Raw genomic sequence first — 23,339 nt, 5'->3', positions numbered from 1 at the left:
GACCAGTCTGTTTCGCTTTAAAATGTTTGTTTTCCAGATATTAAGAGTAAATGCCATGCTAGTTTGTTGACACATTTTGAGGTGTGGGTGGGGTAAAAAATATCGGATCTATCTGTAAATTGATGTGTGAATTCTCCAGGAAGCTCATTTTACGTACTACAATGGTTAACAGTTCAAAATACATTTGAACGATGATATAAAATTTTATTTATGTTCGAACAGTTGTTTTTGTCTGTAATTTGTTTGGTATGAAAACAAATGTTCGAACATTCAGCTTCAAAGATCAGTAAAATGTTTGATAAACGGGATAACCGGTAATAAACGGTAAGTTGTTAATTTCCAATTATATATTTATTGTTTTAAATTTATAAAACATTTCTTTTATATTTTTTTTAAACATTTTTTGACAAACAAAATATTAATACACTGAAGAGTGTCCAATGATGTATTTGCCTCTTGTAGTTTTGCTGTTCGAGTTTGTCTAGTAAGTACTTGATTTTTTTGCTTAGGTGTCCACTTTTCGTCCATATGGAAAATATTCAAAACATCCGTCAAGCTAGTTGAAATGCACATCAAAACCGTGTGTTATAATACACAGGCATCTGTTTTTCTGCTGATCTTCGATCTTTGAATCTGTAAAACTGTGCCATTATGAGTAGAACGATTGCTAGGACTTCCACTGAGGCCGAAAGTAGAAACGGAATCGTATAAGATCCTGTTTTATCTCGGATCAATCCTGAAAAGCAATCTATTCGTATTTACGGTATCCGCTGTACAAATGTTCTTTTAGTTTCATGCAACAATTGGAAATATAACTCAATGTTAATGCTTATTGGTTTTACTTGAAAGTATATTGCTTACTGATGTATTGTATGAAAAGAATATTACCGAACATTTCTTACAGATAATTATTAAGTAATGGCAATTTGTATTTTTGAACTTTAAATTGAAATCGGAATTGAATGAATGTGTTTGCATCATTCGAATGAATAGATAACGTGTTCGTGATATGCATAGCAGCATAATATTTACATATTTATAAGTAAACCCTTTCAAATGCTATCAACATGATATGGAGTCTCCAGGCTTCAAAAGTTTACATTAATGTACATAGAATTCCTTAACAATAAACTAAAACGACTGAAAACACATAGTATTTTAATTACCTGAAGAGGTCTAGATTATATACTGTGTTTGTTAAGTTAAACAAGAATGTAAAGGACACGCATGTTTTAAGTGTTGATCGCAATCTAATTGCGTTTTTGCAGTATGAACGCAACAGGGTACGCGAGCAAGTTGAATTTACTCGCGTACCATTGCGCGTTCATACAGTATCAACTAAAGTAAAAATGCAGCCAATACATATATGTACATTTTAAATAATTGTTTATTACGATTGAAAGATAGCAGTATCTTCTGAAATTGAGTATTTAAATTTAAACGTATTTTTGTGTAACGGATAACTAATTTCCTAAACGTCGGGCTTTTCGAATCGAATCGAAGCGCAATATTGAATTAAACGACGACGTGATAATCTCTTGTGGGTTATACAATATGATTGTCAAATATTATATATACCATGGACTATGGCAAATGTAATATTTAAAGTTATACTAATAGTCATACGTTTCAAAAAGTTTCGTATGTTAAATGGCTATATTAAGAATGAAAATGAACTTAAGTGATAGACAATTAACACCAATATGTAAAATACAAAGAGTGATATCAAAATATTTTGTCAAAGGGGAAACATTTTTCACATCTTTATCTCTGACATTCCTTCTTAACGAGATAAATAATAGCTACGCGGAAAATTATCTCGGGTCTATAATATCACATACCTCCTATTGGTCCCAAAACGGCATTTGTTATCCCCGAGAGACTTAAACAAATTCCCATTGCAGTGGCTTGTCGCTCAGTGCCAACCAGTTTCAAAGTGGCCACACCAAAAGTAGAAGAAAACATTCCAATTGCTGTTCCCGCTAAAATGCACGACAGGAAATTTGTAAAAACACTACTGATAAGTGTTAATCCAAGCTGCGATAATATTATCATAATGCATGCAATCATTGGAATCTTCAAAACAGTTATATGTTTAGTTTGTGTCAAAGAGCCTGGAAGAAACCGTCCAAGAATGCCAGCTAGGTTCATTAAAAGTAGACCTAACGTAGCATTGATTTCAGAAAACCCCGAATCCTGAAGTGCGTCGACCACATACACATAGAACACTGTGTTACATGAGTATGCTGTTGCAATTCCAAATGCAAAATACATATAAGCTGTATCTGCTAAAAGTTTCTTTAGTGTTGTGCAAACCGCACCTCCGTCGCCATTGCTTGTATTATTTTCGCCTTTAACGGATGTTAATGTTTGATTTGTAAGTGTAGCATCAATAACGTCGCTTTTGTTCGTTCGTGAATTCCAAACTTGATCTGCATCATTAAGTTCACTTCTACCAGCATGATACGCCTTATTATCTTCGCCAGCTACATCTTGCAAATTTGTTGACTGCCTCGATTTCCTTGTAATAGGTGGTTTCCATAGCAATGTTAATGGTATCATATGAAGAAAAATCCCACCAGTGATCAGACATGTTCCCCTTAGCCCAAAGGTGTCCCTGAAACAAAGATGTATGTGTTTGTTAGATTTTAATTTGTTCTCAAATTAATTAGGATTGATTCTTCCTATATTGAGAAGACAAAAAGCGTTGTTCATATCACTATAAAATGTAACATGACTGACATTACCAATTGAGGATACCTAATTGAATACAGATGTATATGTCAACATTACTGTGTATTGTTCAATCACATAATTACTCGGAATACGTAAACACTTACGTAAGATAATTAAAAAGATAAGGAAAAGATACTCCGCCCAGGCCAGATCCAACATTGATAAAGGATACGAAAAATATTCCCTGTTTTCCGTGAAAATGACGACCAATAGCAGCGGCACTTGTTATGATAATTCCACTGACAGGGATACCTATTAAAACAGAGGAAAAGCAATTTTGCTGAGGTTTTCAACTTACAATATGTAAATCCAATCTCTAGTAACCAGACACGTTTGGGTCATTTAATATTCTTAATGCGAACTATCAATTCAAAATTCATTGTAAAACGATTAAATGCAAATTGTTGCAGGATTTTTATACATGATTTTATTTTGTTTTCAAATACCATTTGTATACAATACATTGAAATATAATTCGTCAAATAATATAATAACGTTTGGGCGTCACAAGAAATAAGTCTGATTTTACGGCAAATGATTCTATTAAATAACTTATTTTGCGTAAAATAAAGTATATTTTTAATAATGCCGTCCTTAAATATATATAATGAACACAAAATTGAAAAAAAAATCAAATGATTATTAAACGACGTCATCCCGTTTTCCAGTACTTACCTCCAACTAATCCCATCGATATCACCAGGAATGTGATTGACGTAGCAAAAAAGCAAATGCCAAAACCCACGGACATGCAACAGGAAAGACATATCGCAACATTTCGTACACCAAACGTCTGTACTAAGCATCCGTGGAAAAAGCCTGGAACAGACACGACAAAAAGCATTACTACTTGTTCTCAAGCTTTCTGATCTTAAGGAGTGCCGATGTGGTTCTCGTATTATTCAACAATGAAGCCATGTTCATATTTGTTTTATGTGTGTTGCCTTGTAGCGATGTGGCCCGTGCATGATGTTTGATTTGCAGTTAATATTGTACTTTTTAACGCAATACCGCAGGACACTGGGCATTACCTGATAGTTTCAAGGATTTAAATAATTAAAAAAGCCCAAACTTTTAAATTATTTCTTTCAATAAAAGACACATATGAAACTCACCAAAACAGAGACTAACTGTGATGCCCACAGACTGTACAAGTGCCGCCTCGGCACGGGTTACGTTGAACGTGTCCATAATATCTGACAACAATGTCCCCATCGAGAAAAATACACCCAGCGCTAACAGGTTCGCGAGAAACGCAGATAGACAAACTAGCCATCTGTAAATCAATTGCATAGAACAAAAATACGATCAAATAAAGCAAGAAAGTGCTGGCCCTATGGGCCTTTTAATTTAAACACGTAACTTAAAACTAGTCCCTTGAGGCATTATAACATACAAATCTTATACCATACCTATGAAGATATAATGTGATAATTAACCAATCGTGTACTCAATGTTAATTCATTTCAATTATAATCAATGTTTTGACCTACATGTAGAGTTTTTATAATTTAAATACCAATTCATTGATTATACATTATAATTAAGGCTAAAACAATAGCATTTGTTTTATTCCTTTAATGGTGATATTCACGACGAACTTTAAAATTGAACAAAGAGTAACAAAGGAAAGTATATAGATGTGTGCTATTTCTATCTCATGTTCATATAAACTCAATTCTATATTGTACCCTTGGTATACTTGCATTGCTTTTGACTACCGTTTTAGATGTAAATTTCCATCGCATTTTTAAAGTTACACTCGCATTTAAATCAATATATGCACCTGAATAACAAAGTACATATATTTTGAGTGATAAACCTTTTACTAGTTATTTAATTACTGATAGCAAGACTGTAACCGTGTATTTTATAGCTGCAAACGCACGAATATTTTAAGGTTGAAGGGTCCTAAAACATTTACAGTGAATAACTATCGTCTCATAGAATAAAGCTACCGTGTTTACTGCACCTTTCTTTTAAATTAAAGACTGTTTCCGTCATTAAAATAATTTTGTATATTTATTCATCCTTTTCAATAAATTTAAAACATTTCTATTAATTGTGTTACATCTTACTTGGGAGTAAGAAAGTATCCTTAAGATATTGAATGAATAGAATTATGGAAAGATTGATGATTATGTGAAGTTGATAGTCTATACTAACCATATATACACTTCAATACCTACACAATGATGCGGCATGCGTCATTTCCTTCAGTTCAAACTCAGTTTCATGTGAACTGCCATTTATATATAGGGTCATACATGACAAAAACATATATTTAGTAGACTAAAGCTTCCTCAAACATAATTTGTTTAATTTGTTTAATATATTGTTTTTAGATGTAAAGGAAATGGTTTAAGGTGAACGGCATATAATATAATTGTTTTAACATGATCAATTCGGCCAATGCGTAGATAGTATGATAATTTAATCATACATGAATATTGTAAATAATCTATAAAGATATGTCTAAACTTTACTATAATAAATAATAAAGTTTCAAAACTGAAAAAATAAAGACAAAATCAAAGATTCCAATCGACTAGACAAAAATACTGTGTAACATTATTTGATATTCCTCTACAACTATAACTTTAATTCTAACCTTTGATCAAGCAGCATTATAAAGCCTTTGTAATTTTATACAACTAAAACACAATCAAATCCCCAACAGATAATGTAACAATAAGTTGAACGTTTCAATAAACACCCTTTTCTGTTGCTTTCTATCATCCTAGTATGTAAAACTATTGGTCTGAAAAAGCAAACACTTTCTGATTCATATTTAAACATCAACAATTTGTATGTATCGGTACTAAATTTTGCATAATCAAACGAACTGAGATGCAACCAAATGGTTGGATGATCACTTCTACCTTGCGTTCATCTATTCTGAATTATTTTATCAAAACCTCGCTTTCAATGATAGATTATAATGACATTTTGACTTCATATTTGTTTAGCTGTTTATTGTTATGTGTTATTAAATGCACAATAACCTTTCTGGTTTGTGCTGAAATTTTGGACAGCATTATTCGGATACCTTCACACTGTCAGCTACTCAGCCAAGTTATTGGTAGTTCATGTTAGGATAATTACTTGTAAATTCGTAGCTTTTCTGTAAGTGCATGTTCTTATACGCGATTTGTTCTAGGTCATCTGTCAAATAACGCCCGATATGACTCCTTTCAATAAATTATTTAATATGCAATACTTCACAGAAAATTGATCTAAAAGTTTTATTGTTCCGTTACAGAAAAACGGTGGTTATGAAATTGCAAGTAATTACAGAGGGATTACATTGTTAAATACACTTGCAAAACTATTTACAAAAGCTATATATAATAGACCTAGCACTTGGACTGATAAATATAATGTGTATATTGAGGCTCAATCTGGCTTTAGAAGCAGATGGGAACTGTAGACAATGTAGTTGTATCACACGTAATAATAGAACATTTGTTAAACAATAATAGAAATATACTTGCTGCTTTTGTTGCCTTCACCGTTGCATTTAATTATATTGTAAGCGGTAGCATGTTGTATAACTGAATTAAATTTGTCATTAGAAGAAAAATATTATAGTTAAGTCAATATATGAAGATGTTAGATCCAGGGTCAAATATGACTAATCAGTTGAATTATAATTTATCATGTATTTTTTGGCGTTAAACAGGAATAGTCTTCTGCCTACGTTCTTATTTGTTATGTATATTTTAATGACATAAAATAACACTTAATGTTAAATTAGTTTAAGTGACGACGAGCTTGGCGTCAAGCCTCACGAGTCGCAGCTTTGTAGGCAAACCCAAGACGCTCCTGAATACTCTGAATAAAAGTTGACCTATCTGAAGAAGAAAAATCTGGCTCAATGCCCAAGAACGCATCTATTGCTAGTCTCTGATGTCTACCGAACATCAAAAAGTATGGCGTCATGCCGGTACTCTCATGCCGAGTAGCATTGTAAGCGTGTATCAATGCTGGTAAGTGGGCTTTCCAAATCTGTTTTCTCTCATCATCGAGTGTCCTAGTCATGTTCATAAGTGTTTGATTGAAACGTTCGGCGTTGCCGTTGCATTGTGGGTGATACGGGGTCGTACGACTTTTCTCGACCTTTGCAATGTCGCAAAGTTCCCTTATAATAACACTCTCAGTTGCGTCCCTGGTCACTATGTAGACGACTTGGGAACCCGTAATGTACAATGAACTGCTCAAATAGCGCTTTGGCAGTGGACCGAGCTGTTTCATTTCTCATTGGTGAAAACCAATGATGGAAACCAATTCTGCAGAGACCTTTTCTCTTGTCTTACGACAAATGCACCTCTCACAGAGCCTGATACGTGTTTTAACAAACGTGTCGAGACCTGGCCAAAAGAATCGAGATTTTATCAAAGAAAGTGTACGTTCTCTGCCCTGGTGACCTGCCTCATCATGTAGACCCGCACATATATTATCGTAAAAGACGTCTGGAACAACCAACTGGTCAACAGGATGACCATTTGACATACCATGACGGTACAACAAACCATCCCGAAAGAATAACGCTCCCTCAGCAATTTCCTGACTGACTCATCTTCTAAGCACATCTGGCGCCGAGTCAGTCTAGAACTTCACTTCAAAATTTCTGCCACCCTACTGATAGCTCTATCCCGAGCCTGTTCAACCTTCCAATCAGTATCAGCTAATGGAGTGTCAGGATCAACCTCGTCCCTTGGGGTCTGAGCTGCCGTTTGTGAGAAGGACTAACACTCAGTAATAGGACAAACTCTCACTAGATGGTAATCAAACAAAGCTTTGATGACGTCCGCAAACATAACGTTCTCCTCACACCAGGAAGACGGGAAAGAATATCTGCATCTATATTCTCTTTTCCTGAACGGTAGACAATATTGAAATTGAAGGCTGACAACGCTGCTAACCATCTGTGTGACAAAGCGTCAAGTTTCACTGATTTGAACGCATAGGTCAAGGGGTTATTTTCGGTGCGAACGAAAAAATCATTACAATATAGGTAATCGTAAAATTTGTCCACGACAGCCCATTTGAGTGACAAGAACTCAAGTTTATGAGCCGGGTAGTTGCGTTCACCACCGCGTAACCCACCAGACGCGTATGCGACGACCTTTTTAACCCCGTCAACTTTCTGATATAGAACAGCTCCAAGACTGCTTGCATCATTGTTGAGAATAAATGGCTTAGAGAAGTCTGCATATGTAAGAACAGGAGCCGAACACAAACGATCGATAATGATCTCAAATGCCTTCTGATGGATTTCACCCCACTCCAAAGGCTGACGTTCTCTGCTTTTCTTCTTCTCCTTCTTGTCCCCAACAAGCAAATCGTTGAGTGGTTTGGCGAGATGGGCAAATTGGGAAATGAACCGCCTGTAATACCCCGCAAATCCGAGACAACTCCTCAACTCCTTCAGATTAGAGGGCACCTTCCACCTCCTCAATACTTCAATCTTCTCAGGATCTGTCTGCATCCCATTCTCACTCACAACATGACCTATGTACTTAACCTCTCGCTGAAAGAACTCGCACTTACTCCCTTTCAGTTTCAATCCAGCAGACTCCAAGCGCTGAAAGACAGATTTAAGACGTCTAAAATGACTATCAAGAGAATCACTAAATATGATTATTTCATCTTAGTAGATGAGACACTCCTTCAAGTGCAGTTCTCCCATGTTACGTTCCATGAGCCGCTGAAATGTGGCTGGGGCGTTGGTTAAACCAAAGGCCATCCTGTTACACTCAAAGAAGCCGAGAGGCCCCACAGAAAAAGCAGTCTTGGGCTTATCAGCCTCTTTCATGGCAACCTGCCAATAGCCGGAACGTAAGTCAAGCTTACTGAAATACTTGGAGCCAGCGAGAGCGGCAATTGTCTCATCAATACGAGGAAGAGCGTAAGCAGCCTTAATATTTTTACAATGAAGGCGCCGGAAGTCAATACAGAAACGCAAAGACGTATCCTTCTTTCTAACCAGAACCACATTGGAAGAGAAAGTAGATTTAGATTCTCGAATAGCTCCTGCATCTAACATCTCACGCAAATACTCCCTCACCTCTTCAGACATCCCAGGTGGAATCCGTCTATATGGCTCTTTGAATGGAGTAGAATCTGTAAGGTTAATCTCATGCTGAACCAAAGAAGTACAACCCAAGTCAGTAATGTCTGTTGAAAACAAGTGTTTCCACCGAGTAGGAAAAGTGCTGGCCTGTTCCTGCTCACCATGTGTCAATGTACCCCTGGGGACACAAATGCCTAGCTCTTCAAGAGTCTTATCAGCGTTACGTGTTTTGGGAATGGAAGCCTCCGAGGGATCAACCTTCTTTACAACATCGACCTCATGAAGAGAGCAAATGACAGACTTGGGAATGATAGATTAAGTCTTATTAGAGAGATTGCAAATTCTAACAGGAATCTTACTGAACGACGTATTTGGATTAACCCGAACAACTCTGGGGCTAACACTCAATCCTTGTGACCGCTCGTCATTGTCCGTCATGCCATCAGTAAAATCTCCCACTCCTCTGACCAAACCGGAAACTGTCTTAGTCTCATTCGGCCGAATTATGATCGGTTTCTTTGAAAATGCCTTCACAGAAAGTGTGGTAACTGTTGTCAAGGAAGACAATACATCTTGCCATACAGGAGGCATATGCTGTAATTGTGAAGATGACTTGACATAGTTGATAACATTGGTGCCTACCAGCATAGGAACACTGGATGAATAAGCTGTATCAGGTATGATCAGTACCGGTACAGAAACAAGAACAATATCCAGCGACGGAAATGTCATATCAATCAAACAGTATCCACAATATGGAACCTTCGCATCATTTGCACCAGAAATATCAAGTTCAAAATCTTTTAGACTATAAAGTGTAGGCCTAGGGTAAAGAGAGCAATAAAAACGTTGGCTTAGAGTAGTAACCATTGAACCCGTGTCAAGCAAGGCAGAACAGGATGTGCCATTCAAAAGAATAGTCGTCTCATTCGGTCTACCAATCAAGGGCGCTGTGTGAATGGGTACCAGACCTACTATCGGCTCCCTTTCGATGAAGGTCCGTTCCTGTTTAAACCCACCGCAGGCTTATTCTCATTGACAGGAGAAGCTGGGGCATTTATGTTTGTATTGGGCTGATTCTGTCCCTTCTTGATGACACTAGTCTTTCTCTATATTAGACACCCTAGTGTTTAAAAACTTGAACTCTGCAGTCATATCTTGCATCTGCTGCAACAATCTGCTCTCGACTACATTCATTTGCTGGACAGCAGGCTGAACAATCTGTTGCTTTGGCTGCATGTCCAACTCCATCTGCCGTAGCTCATTGCGGAATTTGTTAAAAGCAAGAGCAGTCTCGTATTTATATCGAGACATGTTGTGCAGCTCAGAGTTACGTAACCCAGCCCACAATCTGTTTCGCAGCATTTCAGATTTAGTTGCTGAATCAAGGGTGATGTTAGACAAGATCTGCTCTAAACGAAGACTATACTCAGCAACCGACTCACCAGCTCCCTGCCTTGCATTATAAAACTTCTCTTTGAGTTTCTCACTGGAGTGAATATTCCCATAGACAGCCTCCAGTTCATCAACAATATCTTCTACAGTGGCTGACTCGCCAACATGTAAAAGTACCAGGCGAGCCCTACCCTTAAGACTCTTTCGAATGGCTTCAACAATAATTGGTGTAGAATAAACCTGACTACGCAACAAACACTTCAGATCATAAAACCAAAGGTCAAATTCATCTGGTTTCTCACCAGAAAACTCAACAAGTTTTGGAACCTTGAATGCGCTATCTTTGCGATCGTTCGTAATCTTCAGTGAATCAAAAGGATCAAAAACAGAATCTCAGCGAGTAACTGGTGGTTGAAATGAAGACTGAACAGCAGCAACCACTGGTTTAGGCTTGTCATCCAGAAATGGATTGTTAGGAGAAAAAAGAAAGAAGTTTCTGGCGAGCTCCTCCACCTGACTCTGTATCAAAATCAAACTGTCGCAAATGACGCACAACTTTCTCAGGAGTTGGCGTAAGGACACGAGTTGTGTCTGCATCAAAACGAGGAGTGCTAGAAGTTTCAAATACCCTGTATCTCCCTGATTTTCGTAGCTGCTCTGCAAAATAATTCAGCTCCTCATCTTTGATCCCAGCGATTTCACCAGTAGTGTCCATTTTATCAACAACTGAGTGAATATTTCCAAATGTTCAAGTTGTATGAACAAGAAAATTGGAATCTATTCAAACTGGGTACATATATGACTACGAGTTTGAATGAATTTAAATAATTGTAATTGTATTGAATTCAGAATTTTAAGTGTTTAAAATCAACACTTTGTTATTTATTGATGTTATCAAATGGTTTGACAATGTTTATCACTAAATAAATGTGTAAAACTATTATGTCAATGAATATATGTATCACTATGAAGATGACCAAGTGTGTGCAGTATACTGTATAATTAAATAACCAGATTTGCAAACTTAAATTATACTGTAAATTGAATTCATTAAATGAAAATTTATTTTATTTAATTAACTTCAAAACCTTCACAATACCTTCTATGAGAGCGCTCTCAAAATAATATTGTTCTTGTATTTTCAAAATAAAAGATCAGTATTCAGAAACAAGAAAAATATTGCAATAAAAATGATTACTTAAGAGACCTAGATACTACATACATTACTACTACTATGCTCAACTGCAATCTCTCCTCTACGTACATAGTGTAAACACTAATCTTTGCTAAAAGCTAAACAACTATGTGTCTATCTGTATGAAGTAAGACAAAAAGATCCTAGTAAATCTGACCCAGATTTATGTTGTTTTTTTTGTTGTTTTTTACAAAATATATAAATAACACCGGGGTATAATAGGGCTATAATATACCGATGGACTCATAGACAAAGTGAAAAACAGACACAAGGGACTTGTAGAAAGAAAGAGAAGAATGGATATATTTAAGTCAATCAAATGCCTTTATATTATCAATACGTTGTTAAGTAAATGAATGAAATGCGAAGTTAATTGCTCACCAACACCTTTGTTATGCTATAACTGCAACAGGATGTGTAAGAGCTGCATGCTGTGCTGTGCCCAGGTATGTTCACCCAAAATACTATCTGAAACATTAAATCAAAAATTTATGTAGTAAGATGTAAGATGTAATAATGAGAAGAAAGAAAGCGTTGTTCATGTCACTATAAAATGTAACATGACTGACATTATATACTGAGGATGCCTAATTGAATACAGATGTATATGTCAACATTACTGTGTATTGTTCAATCACATAATTACTCGGAATACGTAAAAACTTACGTCAGATAATTAAAAAGATAAGGAAAAGATACACCGCCCAGGCCAGATCCAACATTGATAAAGGTTACGAAAAATATTCCCTGTTTGCCGTGAAAATGACGACCAATAGCAGCGGCACTTGTTATGATAATTCCACTGACAGGAATACCTATTAAAACAGAGGAAAAGCAATTTTGCTGAGGGTTTCAACTTACAATATGTAAATCCAATCTCTAGTAACCAGACACGTTTGGGTCATTTAATATTCTTAATGCGAACTCTCAATTCAAAATTCATTGTAAAACGATTAAATGCAAATTGTTGCAGGATTTTTATACATGACTTTATTTTGTTTTCAAATACCATTTGTATGCAATATATTGAAATACAAATCGTCAAATAATATAATAACGTTTTGGCGTCACAAGAAATAAGTCTGCTTTTATGGCAAATGATTCTATTAAATAACTTATTTTGCGTAAAATAATGTATATTTTTAATAATGCCGTCCTTAAATATATATAATGAATACAAAATTGAAAAACAATCGAATAATTATCAAACGACATCATCCCTTTTTCCAGTACTTACATCCAAATAATCCCATCGATATCACTAGGAATGTGATTTACGTAGCAAAAAAGCAAATGCCAAAACCCACGGACATGCAACAGGAAAGAAATATCGCAACATTTCGTACACCAAACGTCTGTACCAAGCATCCGTGGCAAAAGCCTGGAACAGACACGACAAAAAGCATTACTACTTGTTCTCAAGCTTTCTGATCTTAAGGAGTGCCAATGGGGTTCTCGTATTATTCAACAATGAAGCCATGTTCATATTTGTTTTATGTGTGTTGCCTTGTAGCGATGTGACCCGTGCATGATGTTTGATTTGCAGTTAATATTGTACTTTTAAACGCAATACCGCAGGACACTTGGCATGACCTAATAGTTTCAAGGATTTAAATAATTAAAAAAAGCCAAAACTTTTAACTTATTTCTTTCAATAAAAGACACATATGAAACTCACCAAAACAGAGACTAACTGTGATGCCCACAGACTTTACAAGTGCCGCTTCGGCACGGGTTACGTTGAATGTGTCCATAATATCTGACAACAATGTCCCCATCGAGAAAAATACACCCAGCGCTAAAAAGTTCGCGAGAAACGCAGATAGACAAACTAGCCATCTGTAAATCAATTGCATAGAACAGAAATACGATCAAATAAAGCAAGGAAGTGCTGGCCCTATGGGCCTTTTAATTTAAACACGTAACTTAAAACTAGTCCCTTGAGGCATTATAACATACAAATCTTATACTATACCTATGAAGATATAATGTGATAATTAGCCAATCGTGTACTCAATGTTAATTCGTTTCAATTATAATCAATGTTTTGACAAACATGAAGTAGAGTTTTTATAATTTAAATACCAATTCATTGATTATACATTATAATATAAGGCTAAAACAATAGAATTTTGTTTTATTCCTTTTATGGTGATATTCACGACCAACTTTAAAATTGAACAAAGAGTAACAAAGGAAAGTATATAGATGTGTGCTATTTCTATCTCATATTTATATAAACTTAATTCTATATAGTAATCTTGGTATACTTACATGGCCTTTGACTACCGTTTAAGATGTAAATTTCCATCGAATTTTCAAATTTACACTCGCATTCAAAATCAATATATGCACCTGAATTACAAAGTACATAGATTTTGAGTGATAAACCTTTTACTAATTAATTAATTACTAAAAACAAGACTGTAGCCGTGTATTTTATAGCTGCAAGCGCACGGATATTTAATGATTGAAGGGTCCTAAAACATTTACAGTGATCAACTATCGTCTCATAAAATAAAGCTACCGTGTTAACTGCACCTTTCTTTTAAAGTAAAGACTGTATCCGTCATTAGAATAATTTTGTATATTTATTCATGCTTTTCAGTAAATTTAAAACATTTCTATTAATTGTGTTACTTCTTACTTGGGAGTAAGAAAGTATCCTTAAGATATTGAATCAATAGAATTATGGAAAGATTGATGATTATGTGAAGTTGATAGTCTATATTCGATATATACACTTCAATACCTACACAATGATGCGGCATGCGTCATTTCCTTCAGTTCAAACTCAGTTTCATGTGAACTGCCATTAATATATAGGGTCATACATGACAAAAACATATACTTAGTAGACGGTGTAGAAGCAGCTGTCAAACATTAAAATTAAAACACTAAATACAGCTTCCTCAAACATAATGCACTTTATAACATAATGACAAGTGATTTGAACTTTTAAACAACAATACAAACTTGACGAACGTATACATACACTACACAATTTGGTGATGACGAAAACCACTAAATGCAGTTTCGTCACGTTCTGATAAAAGTTGGTGTCCACCATTCACGCGCTCAATATTTTTTGTGAAAAAAAATAAAGCAGATAACTGGAAACATGTTCTAATAATAAATCTACCTGAAGACATATTTCTGAACATACGTTTCAAAGATGAAAATTAAAAAAAAAATATCAAAGATCCCGACCGACCTGAGATAAAATACAATATTTTATATTCTACTTCAACCATACATTTAATGCTGACCTTTTATGAAGCAACATTATGAAGTCTTGGTAATTATATATATAAGTCTAATGCACAATTAAATCCCCACTGGTTAATGTAATAATGATTTCAACGTCTGTCATCCTAGTATATAATACTACATGTTTAATAAAACCTAACTTAATCCTATTTTGTAATAAACTACAACGTAAATGCATCGGTGTATAAGTGAATAAAAGAACATATGACGTACATTTGCAACAGTTCAAACGTTGTACCACATTAAAGATGCACTGTTTAATGTAAAAGGTTGATGGATTTTCTCGTCTAATTAATTTTGTAATGTACGAATAGTTTAGGTAAACAACTTGTTAATTAATCAAATTTGTTTTAATACACGGTTTTTATACGTTCAGAAAACGTTTTAAAGTGAACGGCATATCATATAATTGTTGCTACGTTAGAGGCGTAGATTGTATGCTATTTTAATCATACATGAGTATTGTTTATAATCTATAAGGATATTTCTCAGCTTTACTATATCACTAATATAACATTATAATTTTGTAATGCAGACACTTATTTTAATATGTAACAGTAACTTATGACATTTGACCTAGTTTTCATAATTCATGTTCTCACGTTTCTCAATATCTTTCTGATATAACTGCTACAAACATTCAAGGTTCAATTACATGCAATTGATTATTCATACAAATCATGTAATTGTACATCATTTTGTTTTCCTAAAATATGTCGAGTAGTCGTCTTTGCAGGAACGTAAGGACCTACACAGCCTTCGAGACAGTTAGAACTTGGAAACGCCTAACATTATTTTTTATCGGAACATTTATGTATGAAACCATGGAAACTACAAGGACAAGCCATGTAGCCTTAACTTAACATATGTTCATGTTGAAAGGCACATATGTCGAAATCCGATAACATCGAACATCAGATACAGCGTTGTAAGGCAACATATATTACCCAACTCATAACATTACGTCATAGAGAGGAAGTGAAATGCTACTACGGGCACGTGTACGTTCGGTCTACTTTATGTGAACTTCGACATACAGATATGGATACTTTGTGTACGTTTAAGGCATGTATTCGATATTCAGGAGGCATGTACGATTTGTGATACATGTCACAAAGGTAGGAGTATACGAGCATACCGGACACGTTTAAACATCAGGTAAAGATGGGGATAGACATTTCGCAGGCGCCATTTAAGGCCAACTTCAATATTAATTTTTCCAGTAGTTACATGTACAAGTACAAAGACAAATACTATTTCATGACCTTTATGCTTACCTGCTATATGTTAATGTTTCATTGTTTTGTTAACATATCTTAATTAATCAATTAAAATTGCGAAGCAGAGTTCTCATTTGTATAAATCTAAACAATCGAATGTTGTTTCTGGGTTCCTAAATAGTATTCATGCGTGTGTGAGGTTGGACCAACAGGGTTACAGTGAGCATATGGTTGGACATATGCGGGATGTTTAGAAAATGATGTATTCGATAAAGCGTTTTTTTTTTTACAGATTTGAACATACTGGAGTTTGTAGTATATAAACCTGGGAATATACAAACATACAGAAGTTGTAAAATATATGACAAACAATAAAACCATATCAGACCCAGCCGTGGCGAGTTTCTACGAAGTGAAAGTTGAAATTATGTAGTTGCATTTTCGTGTACCAATATAAATCATCTGCTATCCGAATTGATCAGTAAACCACACCACTATCGATGGGTCTACCAATGAAATACTACAGGAAGTATATTGGCTGTTAAATAAAAAATGTTTTTAAAAAACAAACAGTTTGATATCGTCTATTCCTGCTTGAAAATGCTACATGCAATTAATGACATTTACCTCACTTACAAGATGATCTGAGGCAGAAACCTACTGTTCGGTAGAAACAGCCCTGCCGCCAACGCAAGCTAGTTGATTTGAAAATGAAGATCCCTAATTGATGTTAAAATGCCCGAAAGCATATACAACCCTGTAGTTGTGTCAGGTTCTGCTAGCATTGAAAGGCTACTCGAGCTACAAGCTAGAGATTTTGTTGATTGAGGGTTGCAGCATATCGTTAAACAATAATAGGACGGGAAAATAGATCGACTAGTTTGCATTAGGACATCTACCTTTGCTCAGCGTTGAGGACGTATGATTGAATCTGGTCACTATAAAGGCTGCACCAGATAGAAAGGTTACAGGATATTTTGTGTAGAAAAAAATGATAAAGCACTATAATAGAAAGAAAGGAGAACTATTTTTTTATGATATAAGTATTATGAATGGTCCTGCAAAATCTTTGTAAAATAGATTAAAAGTTATACACCTGACGTTTAGGAATCTCAAACGTGACTGCTATGGTTAATTCTCAATTACGTAATTTACTCACTGTTAATGTGCTCCATCAGTCCTTATTTTGTATGAATATCATGCATTTCTGTAGTTCAAATGCTTTTTTACTTTATTCAATGTTTTTTTTTTGCAATAAATACTGGTTAAACCAAAATAGCTTTACTTTATTTTGTTCTCAGAAGTTCTGAGTTTTGAGAGTGTCGATGCGATTCACAACGGCGATTTTCATTGTTTTTATTGCATGTGTGTTGCTTACAACATTGTGCCTCTTGCATGACGTTTGTAGCGCTTATATTATTGTACCTGTAAAGCATGTATTCTTTCCCGTTGGCTTGATCTTAGAGTTCATATGTATTCACGTATATTGTGACCCAACGTTCGATTGATATCATTTAATATAATTATATGGATTATGAATTCCATGGATTGATACTCATGAGCCTTTGGCCTTGATGCATTTGAATAAACTATGACTCGTTGAATTTAAATGATACACGATTTTTGACTATAAGGAAAACAGTGCTAATGGTACGTGTGTCATTTATAGCTTTTTTTGGTCGAGCTTGTCAAGTACGTTCTTGGATACTTTGATGTTCCGTGTAAGTATCCAAGTGTAACTAATGACATCAAACGAGTGCATGTGCAAATCAAAACCGTGTGTTATAATGCACAGACATCTTTCAGTTCATCAGTTAGTCTTTTTGGATATTTCGATCTGTAAAACTGTGCTATTGAGAGGAGAATGATCGCCAGGACTTCCACGGAGGCCGATAGTAGAAATGGAATCGTATAATAGCCTAACTTGTCTCGTATCCAGCCTGAAAAGTAGGTTCACTCCACTTAGGAATCCAATTAACAAGTACGATTTTAATTTCATCCAGCGTTTAAACATAAGGCTAAATAAAAATGCTTAGTAATTTTGGTATTACCTGAACATGTATTGATTATTTATATCTAGTTTGTTAATTCAATTACAGAAACAATACAGGTATAGAAATGGCAATTTGTAATTTTCTTTTTCATTTCAATTGAAAACAGGAGCGAATGAATTGCTTAAATGTGTTACAACAACCTTTAAAGGGATGATAAAAAAGACTCTGGATGTTTTCAGAATTTTATCTCTGACATTCACTTCTTACTTTATGCAAAATGGGTAAATAGAAAATTATATCAGGTCAAAAAGTTCACATACCTCCAAATTGTCCCATGAGTGCATTTGTTAACCCGGAGAGACTTAAACATATTCCCATTGCATTTGCGTGTCGTTCAATGCCAACCAGTTTTAAAGTGACCACACCAAAGCAAGACATCAACATTCCAATTGCTGTTCCAGCTAATATGCATGCCAGAAAATTTGTAGTAATACTACTAAGTAGAGTTATTCCGAGCTGTGATAAAATTATCATTATGCATGCAATTATTGGGACTGTCAACACCGTTATATATTTTATTTGTATCAAAGTGCCTGGAAGAATGCGTCCAATAATGCCTGATATGTTCAATAAAAGTAGACCTAGTGTAGCATTGGTTTGAGATAGTCCCGAATCCTGAAGCGCGTCGAACACGTTAACCACCATGACACATGAGTATGCTGTTGCAAGCCCGAAGGCAAAGAAAACAAAAGCTCTGTCTGTAACAAGTTTCTTAAAGGCTGCGCAAAGCGTATCTTTGTCAGCATAACAGGTTTTAACTTCGCTTTTAACAGATGTCAAGCTTTCCATTTCAATAGCATTATCATTGCACACGTTTTGCTCGTGTTTTGGCTTCGTAAGTTTCTTAGTAATCGGGGAGTTCCATAGCAATGTAAATGGTATCATATTAAGAAGAATCCCACCAGTAATCAGATATGTTCCCCGTGGCCCAAACCTCTCCCTGTAAAACAAAACAACAAGTTGGAAATGTTTACTTTTTTATCGTTTATAAAAGTCTAAAAAAATGTTTAATTATGTATGTGGCAGTAACACATAACACGATTGTCATAATCCACTTAATATACGTTGATTAAGTACAGGTGTATAGGTCAAAATGATGTTTTTTGTTTAAATCAAGGTAAACACTTACGTCAAATAATTGAAGAAGTATGGGAAAATGACTCCACCCATGCCTGATCCAACATTTACAACGGAAACAAAAAATAGTCCTTGTTTGCCATGAAAATGCCGACCGGTCGCTGCGGAAGCGGCAATGTAAATACCACCGCCTGAAGTACCTTTTACAAAATCAGCGGAGAAAACACATTTATACAATTTTATTAAAATATTATTCCCACCCTATTTATGTTTATGTAATGACAAAATACTAGACTACTAGTCAGACTTTTAAAATTGTTTAATACGAATCCTTGTTCACACATATAAATAAAAACAATATTTAGGTAAAACTCTCATTGATCATTTTTGTTATTTACAGGTTTGTCGTCTTCAAAAATGTTGCTTCAGACAATTATATGAAATGGGAACTCTCTTTAAAAATGTCAACGTTTGGGCGCCACGGGGAAACAATCTAATTATTTAACTTATTTGAAGAAAAAAACACCGTATAAAGCGTTAATAATTATTCCTTTAAACACCTGTACTGTGCACGGACAAACACCATCTTAGAAGAAAATCAAATGTTGATTAAAATATTTAGGTGAAAAAAAAAACACTACAGAAACAAGCTCAGTAGCCTACTCCCTTTGTCCACCTACCTCCAAGTAATCCAATCGATATCATCAGAAAAGGTACTGATGTAGCAAAATAGCTGATGACGACTCCTATAGACAAGATGAAGGAAAGACAAACCGCAACGTTTCGTTCTCCAAACTTATGTATCAAGCTTCCGATAAAGACGCCTGGAACATAAAAGAAATACTCCTTTTCTTTATTTCTTGAATCAAGTTCTGATTTCGGATGTTGAGAATGCCAATGCAATTGTTTTAACAATTATTTATTGATGTATGTATGATTTTTTGTTGTTTACGTTTGACGCTGTAGTTTCCATTGATTTACTATTTAAAAAGCCATAACTGGAAAGTCAATATTTCAATTAAATGATTAAATGAAGCTCACCACCACACAAACCAGCAACGATGGCCACGGTCTGAACAAGTGCAGCATCGGTACGGGAAACGTTAAATGTGGCCGTGATATCTGACAATAATGTCCCCATCGAGAACATTACGCCCAGCACTACCAGATTCGCGAGGAGTGCAGTTGTACAGACTAGCCATCTGTGTAACACATACATATTTCGTTGATGGGCACGCTGACACCGGCTTAAACACAAACAGGTTTTCACATTAACATAATCAATAAATGACGGGATCTACGCCATGGAACTTGGAAACATAGCATCACTTGAATACGATTCCACTGAGGAGCTTAACTAGTATTTGTTCACATTATCATACACTAGTCCCAACATTTATCAATACATACAAACTAAAACTGTAAGTCTTATCGGAACGAGCATCAACTAGAAAACGATGGAAAATAAAACAAAACTTTCATTTAAAGTGATTCACCTATAAAATTGAACATTATGTAAAAACGACACTGAATTCAACGGCCAATCGCTGGACAGTTTCAAGTTATCGTTCGATCTTTGAAATGTTCCCAGTAGAAACCGTTATCCAAATTTCAAATCAATTTCCTAGAAAAGATCATAAGGTCAGAAGTCCTTCAAGCTAATTTGGTTCGTAAAACTATTGGTGAACAGGTGGGACACGTTTCTTTTGCTATATGACTATATAGTTTTGCCCTCAAAAAACCCTTGCCATATTTCAAAATGAGTCCTAGGGTGTCTCCTTATCAAGTCGCCATCTTATTCATGATAATAAATAGGTATTCCGTGAATATTTTTACGCAAAAACAAAATAATAATGGCGAAAGACTTTCCGAAATAATGTAAAGCTTTTTGATCCAAAATCTGAAAAAAATGTAAAATTTGTTTAACTCCTTAATACTCCCAAGGAATATCACAAAAATGTATGTTTTACTCCCAAAAAAGATCGCTACCCAAAACTAAATTAAACATGACTTTTGGAAACGTTCTAATGGTTTAACTTCCCCATCAGTTTTTGCAATGTGGAAGGCCCTTAATGCACCCAAATGTTTCCATAATTTATATTCAGTAGTAGTTAAACGGTTCTTCAAACCAAACCTCCTCTAATACCTATCACTTTTAATTAAACCGTTCCGTCCTTATAACTTGTTAACTTCGGTCTTTATACAAATGCATATATAAGCGAATTACGATTTTACATCAGCAATCTTAATTTCAGTTCAACTGACGATGCACAACTAATGCATTTACACTGACTTTACTGTCACGAAACGAAGAGATTTATATTTTGATTTTGTTATTGTGATTTGTCTGTTAAGCAAAGCCGATGTGCAAGTAGGCTGAACCAATGTGATGTGTTTAATTTAAGGTGAATAAAATAAGTAAATACGTTATCGTTTCTGAAATTTGTCACTTGCCGTTAAAGTAATTCCAAGGTATAAATATAAAAATAATTAACGCTTAAAATTGTTTTTAACTTTTATTATTACTTTGCATTTTGCAAAAGAGATTATTACTTCATTATAATAACAATTCATTTTATTACAGCAGAAAATTAATTCAAGTATATGCCTACGAAAACCGCGATCTAATAACCATACCATCATTAAGCAATACAAATCGTGTCATACAATACGGGGATTTATCATCTGAAAATATCCTGTACCACATAGCAAGGTATCTTTTAGCACCACCCTGCTCTTTTTGCAACCAGAAACAAATGGTAAAAATAAACAAACACAAATAACTTCTTATGATAAAACCAACCCGACTTAGTGACTGCTGGTTGCAAAGTCACTTTTCAATGTTGAATAATTTTGAAACAATTTTCGTTTTTCATTTGCAATAACGAACGATTCAACTAATATCCGGAGCACAGAATGAGTATTAAAGTTGTGAATTAACTATAGTGCACATTATTCCACTAGCTAAGGCTGAATGACTTTTTTATATATTCAATACAAAAATCGCAAAATATTCGAATTTGGCGACAGGTTTTCATTTCATTTCTATACAGTCATGAGCGATGACATTGAACTTTATTCAATCATAAACTAATATCGCAAAATATTTCCAAATTTCTACACGATTTCTTTCATTTTGCTATTCAAATATTATTAACATGTTTTTGATAAAAGTATTGGATACTTTCACTACGTACACTGCAAGAAATAATGGCATTCGATCAAATGGCGTTTTTGAGTCATGAACCCTTATTCTTGTACAATGTAAGAGTTACTTTAAATAATAAAAAGATAAAAAAAATACTGAACAAGATATCCGAAGACATGTTTAATTACATATATATAAAGACATGTTAAAAACAGATATCGAAAGACATGTATGACATGATACGGCTGAAGTCCTTTTACAAAACAGATATTGCAAGACATTTCTCAAAACTGGTATAAGGAGACATATTTCAATACAAATAGTTGAAGACATGTTTTAAAGTAGATAATATATGAAGACGTGTTTCAAAATTTGAATTTGAAGATATTTTTCAAACTGATCACGTAGATACGTTTCAATATTTAAATATAAAAACATAATAAAATATCACAAAATCCCAGAAAAAATACATTATTCTATTCTACAACTACAATAAACTTAATTCTCACCTTTCATCAAGACACATTTTTAAGTATTTGTTAAATAGAAATACACCACTAATGCACTATTACGTCCCAAGCAACTAACGCATAACTGATCGCAAAGTTTCGCTAAACGCTCATTGAGTGGCTATAAATCATCCTAGCATATACTACTCCAGCTTTGAATAAAATAAACTAAAACATGTTTATAAATCAACAGTTTATATGCATCGGTATTAAATACTGCACAATGAGAGCTAAAATTAAACAGCATGATTAGATGATCACACATTCCTTGCGTTTAAATATTCTGAAAACAAATAAATATCAAAACATCGCTTTCCATGATATATTAGAATGACACGCAATATTCACACTTGGTTAGCAGATCATTGCAAGGTGTTTAAAGGGAGATCTAAACATTTATTTTAAATGAATACACGATAGCGTTTCAGATTTGTTCTTCTGATGAAATTCAGAATTTCGCAACTTTGGACAGTATAATTTGACACCGATACTCCACACAGTTTCGGTAGCCCATGTCAGGTAAAATCACTCGAAAAATGGTGCCTTATCTGTAATGTACTTATCCTCATACGCGATTAATTGTAACACCATTATCTTCATGCGAACATTGTTATTTGCAAAGTAATTTTCAAACGGTAAATGACACTATCTTTACTGAT

The 23,339-nt window shown here is 34.7% G+C and overlaps 2 protein-coding genes across 11 annotated transcripts; both read right to left on the bottom strand.

Moving 5' to 3' along the window:
• Positions 1–342: 342 nt before the first annotated feature.
• LOC128223737 (monocarboxylate transporter 12-like) lies at positions 343–15,813 on the bottom strand. Of its 10 annotated transcripts, none has more exons than XM_052933098.1 (11): positions 14,398–15,813; positions 13,677–13,757; positions 13,081–13,241; positions 12,640–12,783; positions 12,070–12,217; positions 11,784–11,870; positions 3,852–4,012; positions 3,412–3,555; positions 2,841–2,988; positions 1,842–2,617; positions 343–736 (listed from the first exon to the last, which is right to left on the bottom strand). In XM_052933098.1, the coding sequence occupies exons 7-11, from the start codon at positions 3,949–3,951 to the stop codon at positions 573–575; spliced, it is 1,332 nt and encodes a 443-aa protein (XP_052789058.1). In that variant the 5' UTR covers positions 3,952–4,012; positions 11,784–11,870; positions 12,070–12,217; positions 12,640–12,783; positions 13,081–13,241; positions 13,677–13,757; positions 14,398–15,813; the 3' UTR covers positions 343–572. The 10 variants fall into 10 exon arrangements, with proteins under 10 accessions (XP_052789058.1, XP_052789057.1, XP_052789059.1 ...); XM_052933097.1 differs by having other exon boundaries at positions 14,672–15,813; XM_052933099.1 differs by having other exon boundaries at positions 13,081–13,200; positions 14,672–15,813.
• A 1,419-nt stretch (positions 15,814–17,232) lies between these two features.
• Positions 17,233–22,934, bottom strand: LOC128223738 (monocarboxylate transporter 14-like). Its single transcript, XM_052933102.1, has 6 exons — positions 22,681–22,934; positions 20,065–20,270; positions 19,704–19,847; positions 19,076–19,223; positions 18,207–18,886; positions 17,233–17,832 (listed from the first exon to the last, which is right to left on the bottom strand). The coding sequence occupies exons 1-6, from the start codon at positions 22,695–22,697 to the stop codon at positions 17,675–17,677; spliced, it is 1,353 nt and encodes a 450-aa protein (XP_052789062.1). The 5' UTR covers positions 22,698–22,934; the 3' UTR covers positions 17,233–17,674.
• Between the last annotated feature and the right edge of the window lie 405 nt (positions 22,935–23,339).

The sequence above is a fragment of the Mya arenaria genome, chromosome 17 (assembly GCF_026914265.1).
Source record: "Mya arenaria isolate MELC-2E11 chromosome 17, ASM2691426v1".
Taxonomy (NCBI): domain Eukaryota; kingdom Metazoa; phylum Mollusca; class Bivalvia; order Myida; family Myidae; genus Mya; species Mya arenaria.
This window is presented reverse-complemented; position numbering and strand designations above follow the sequence as displayed.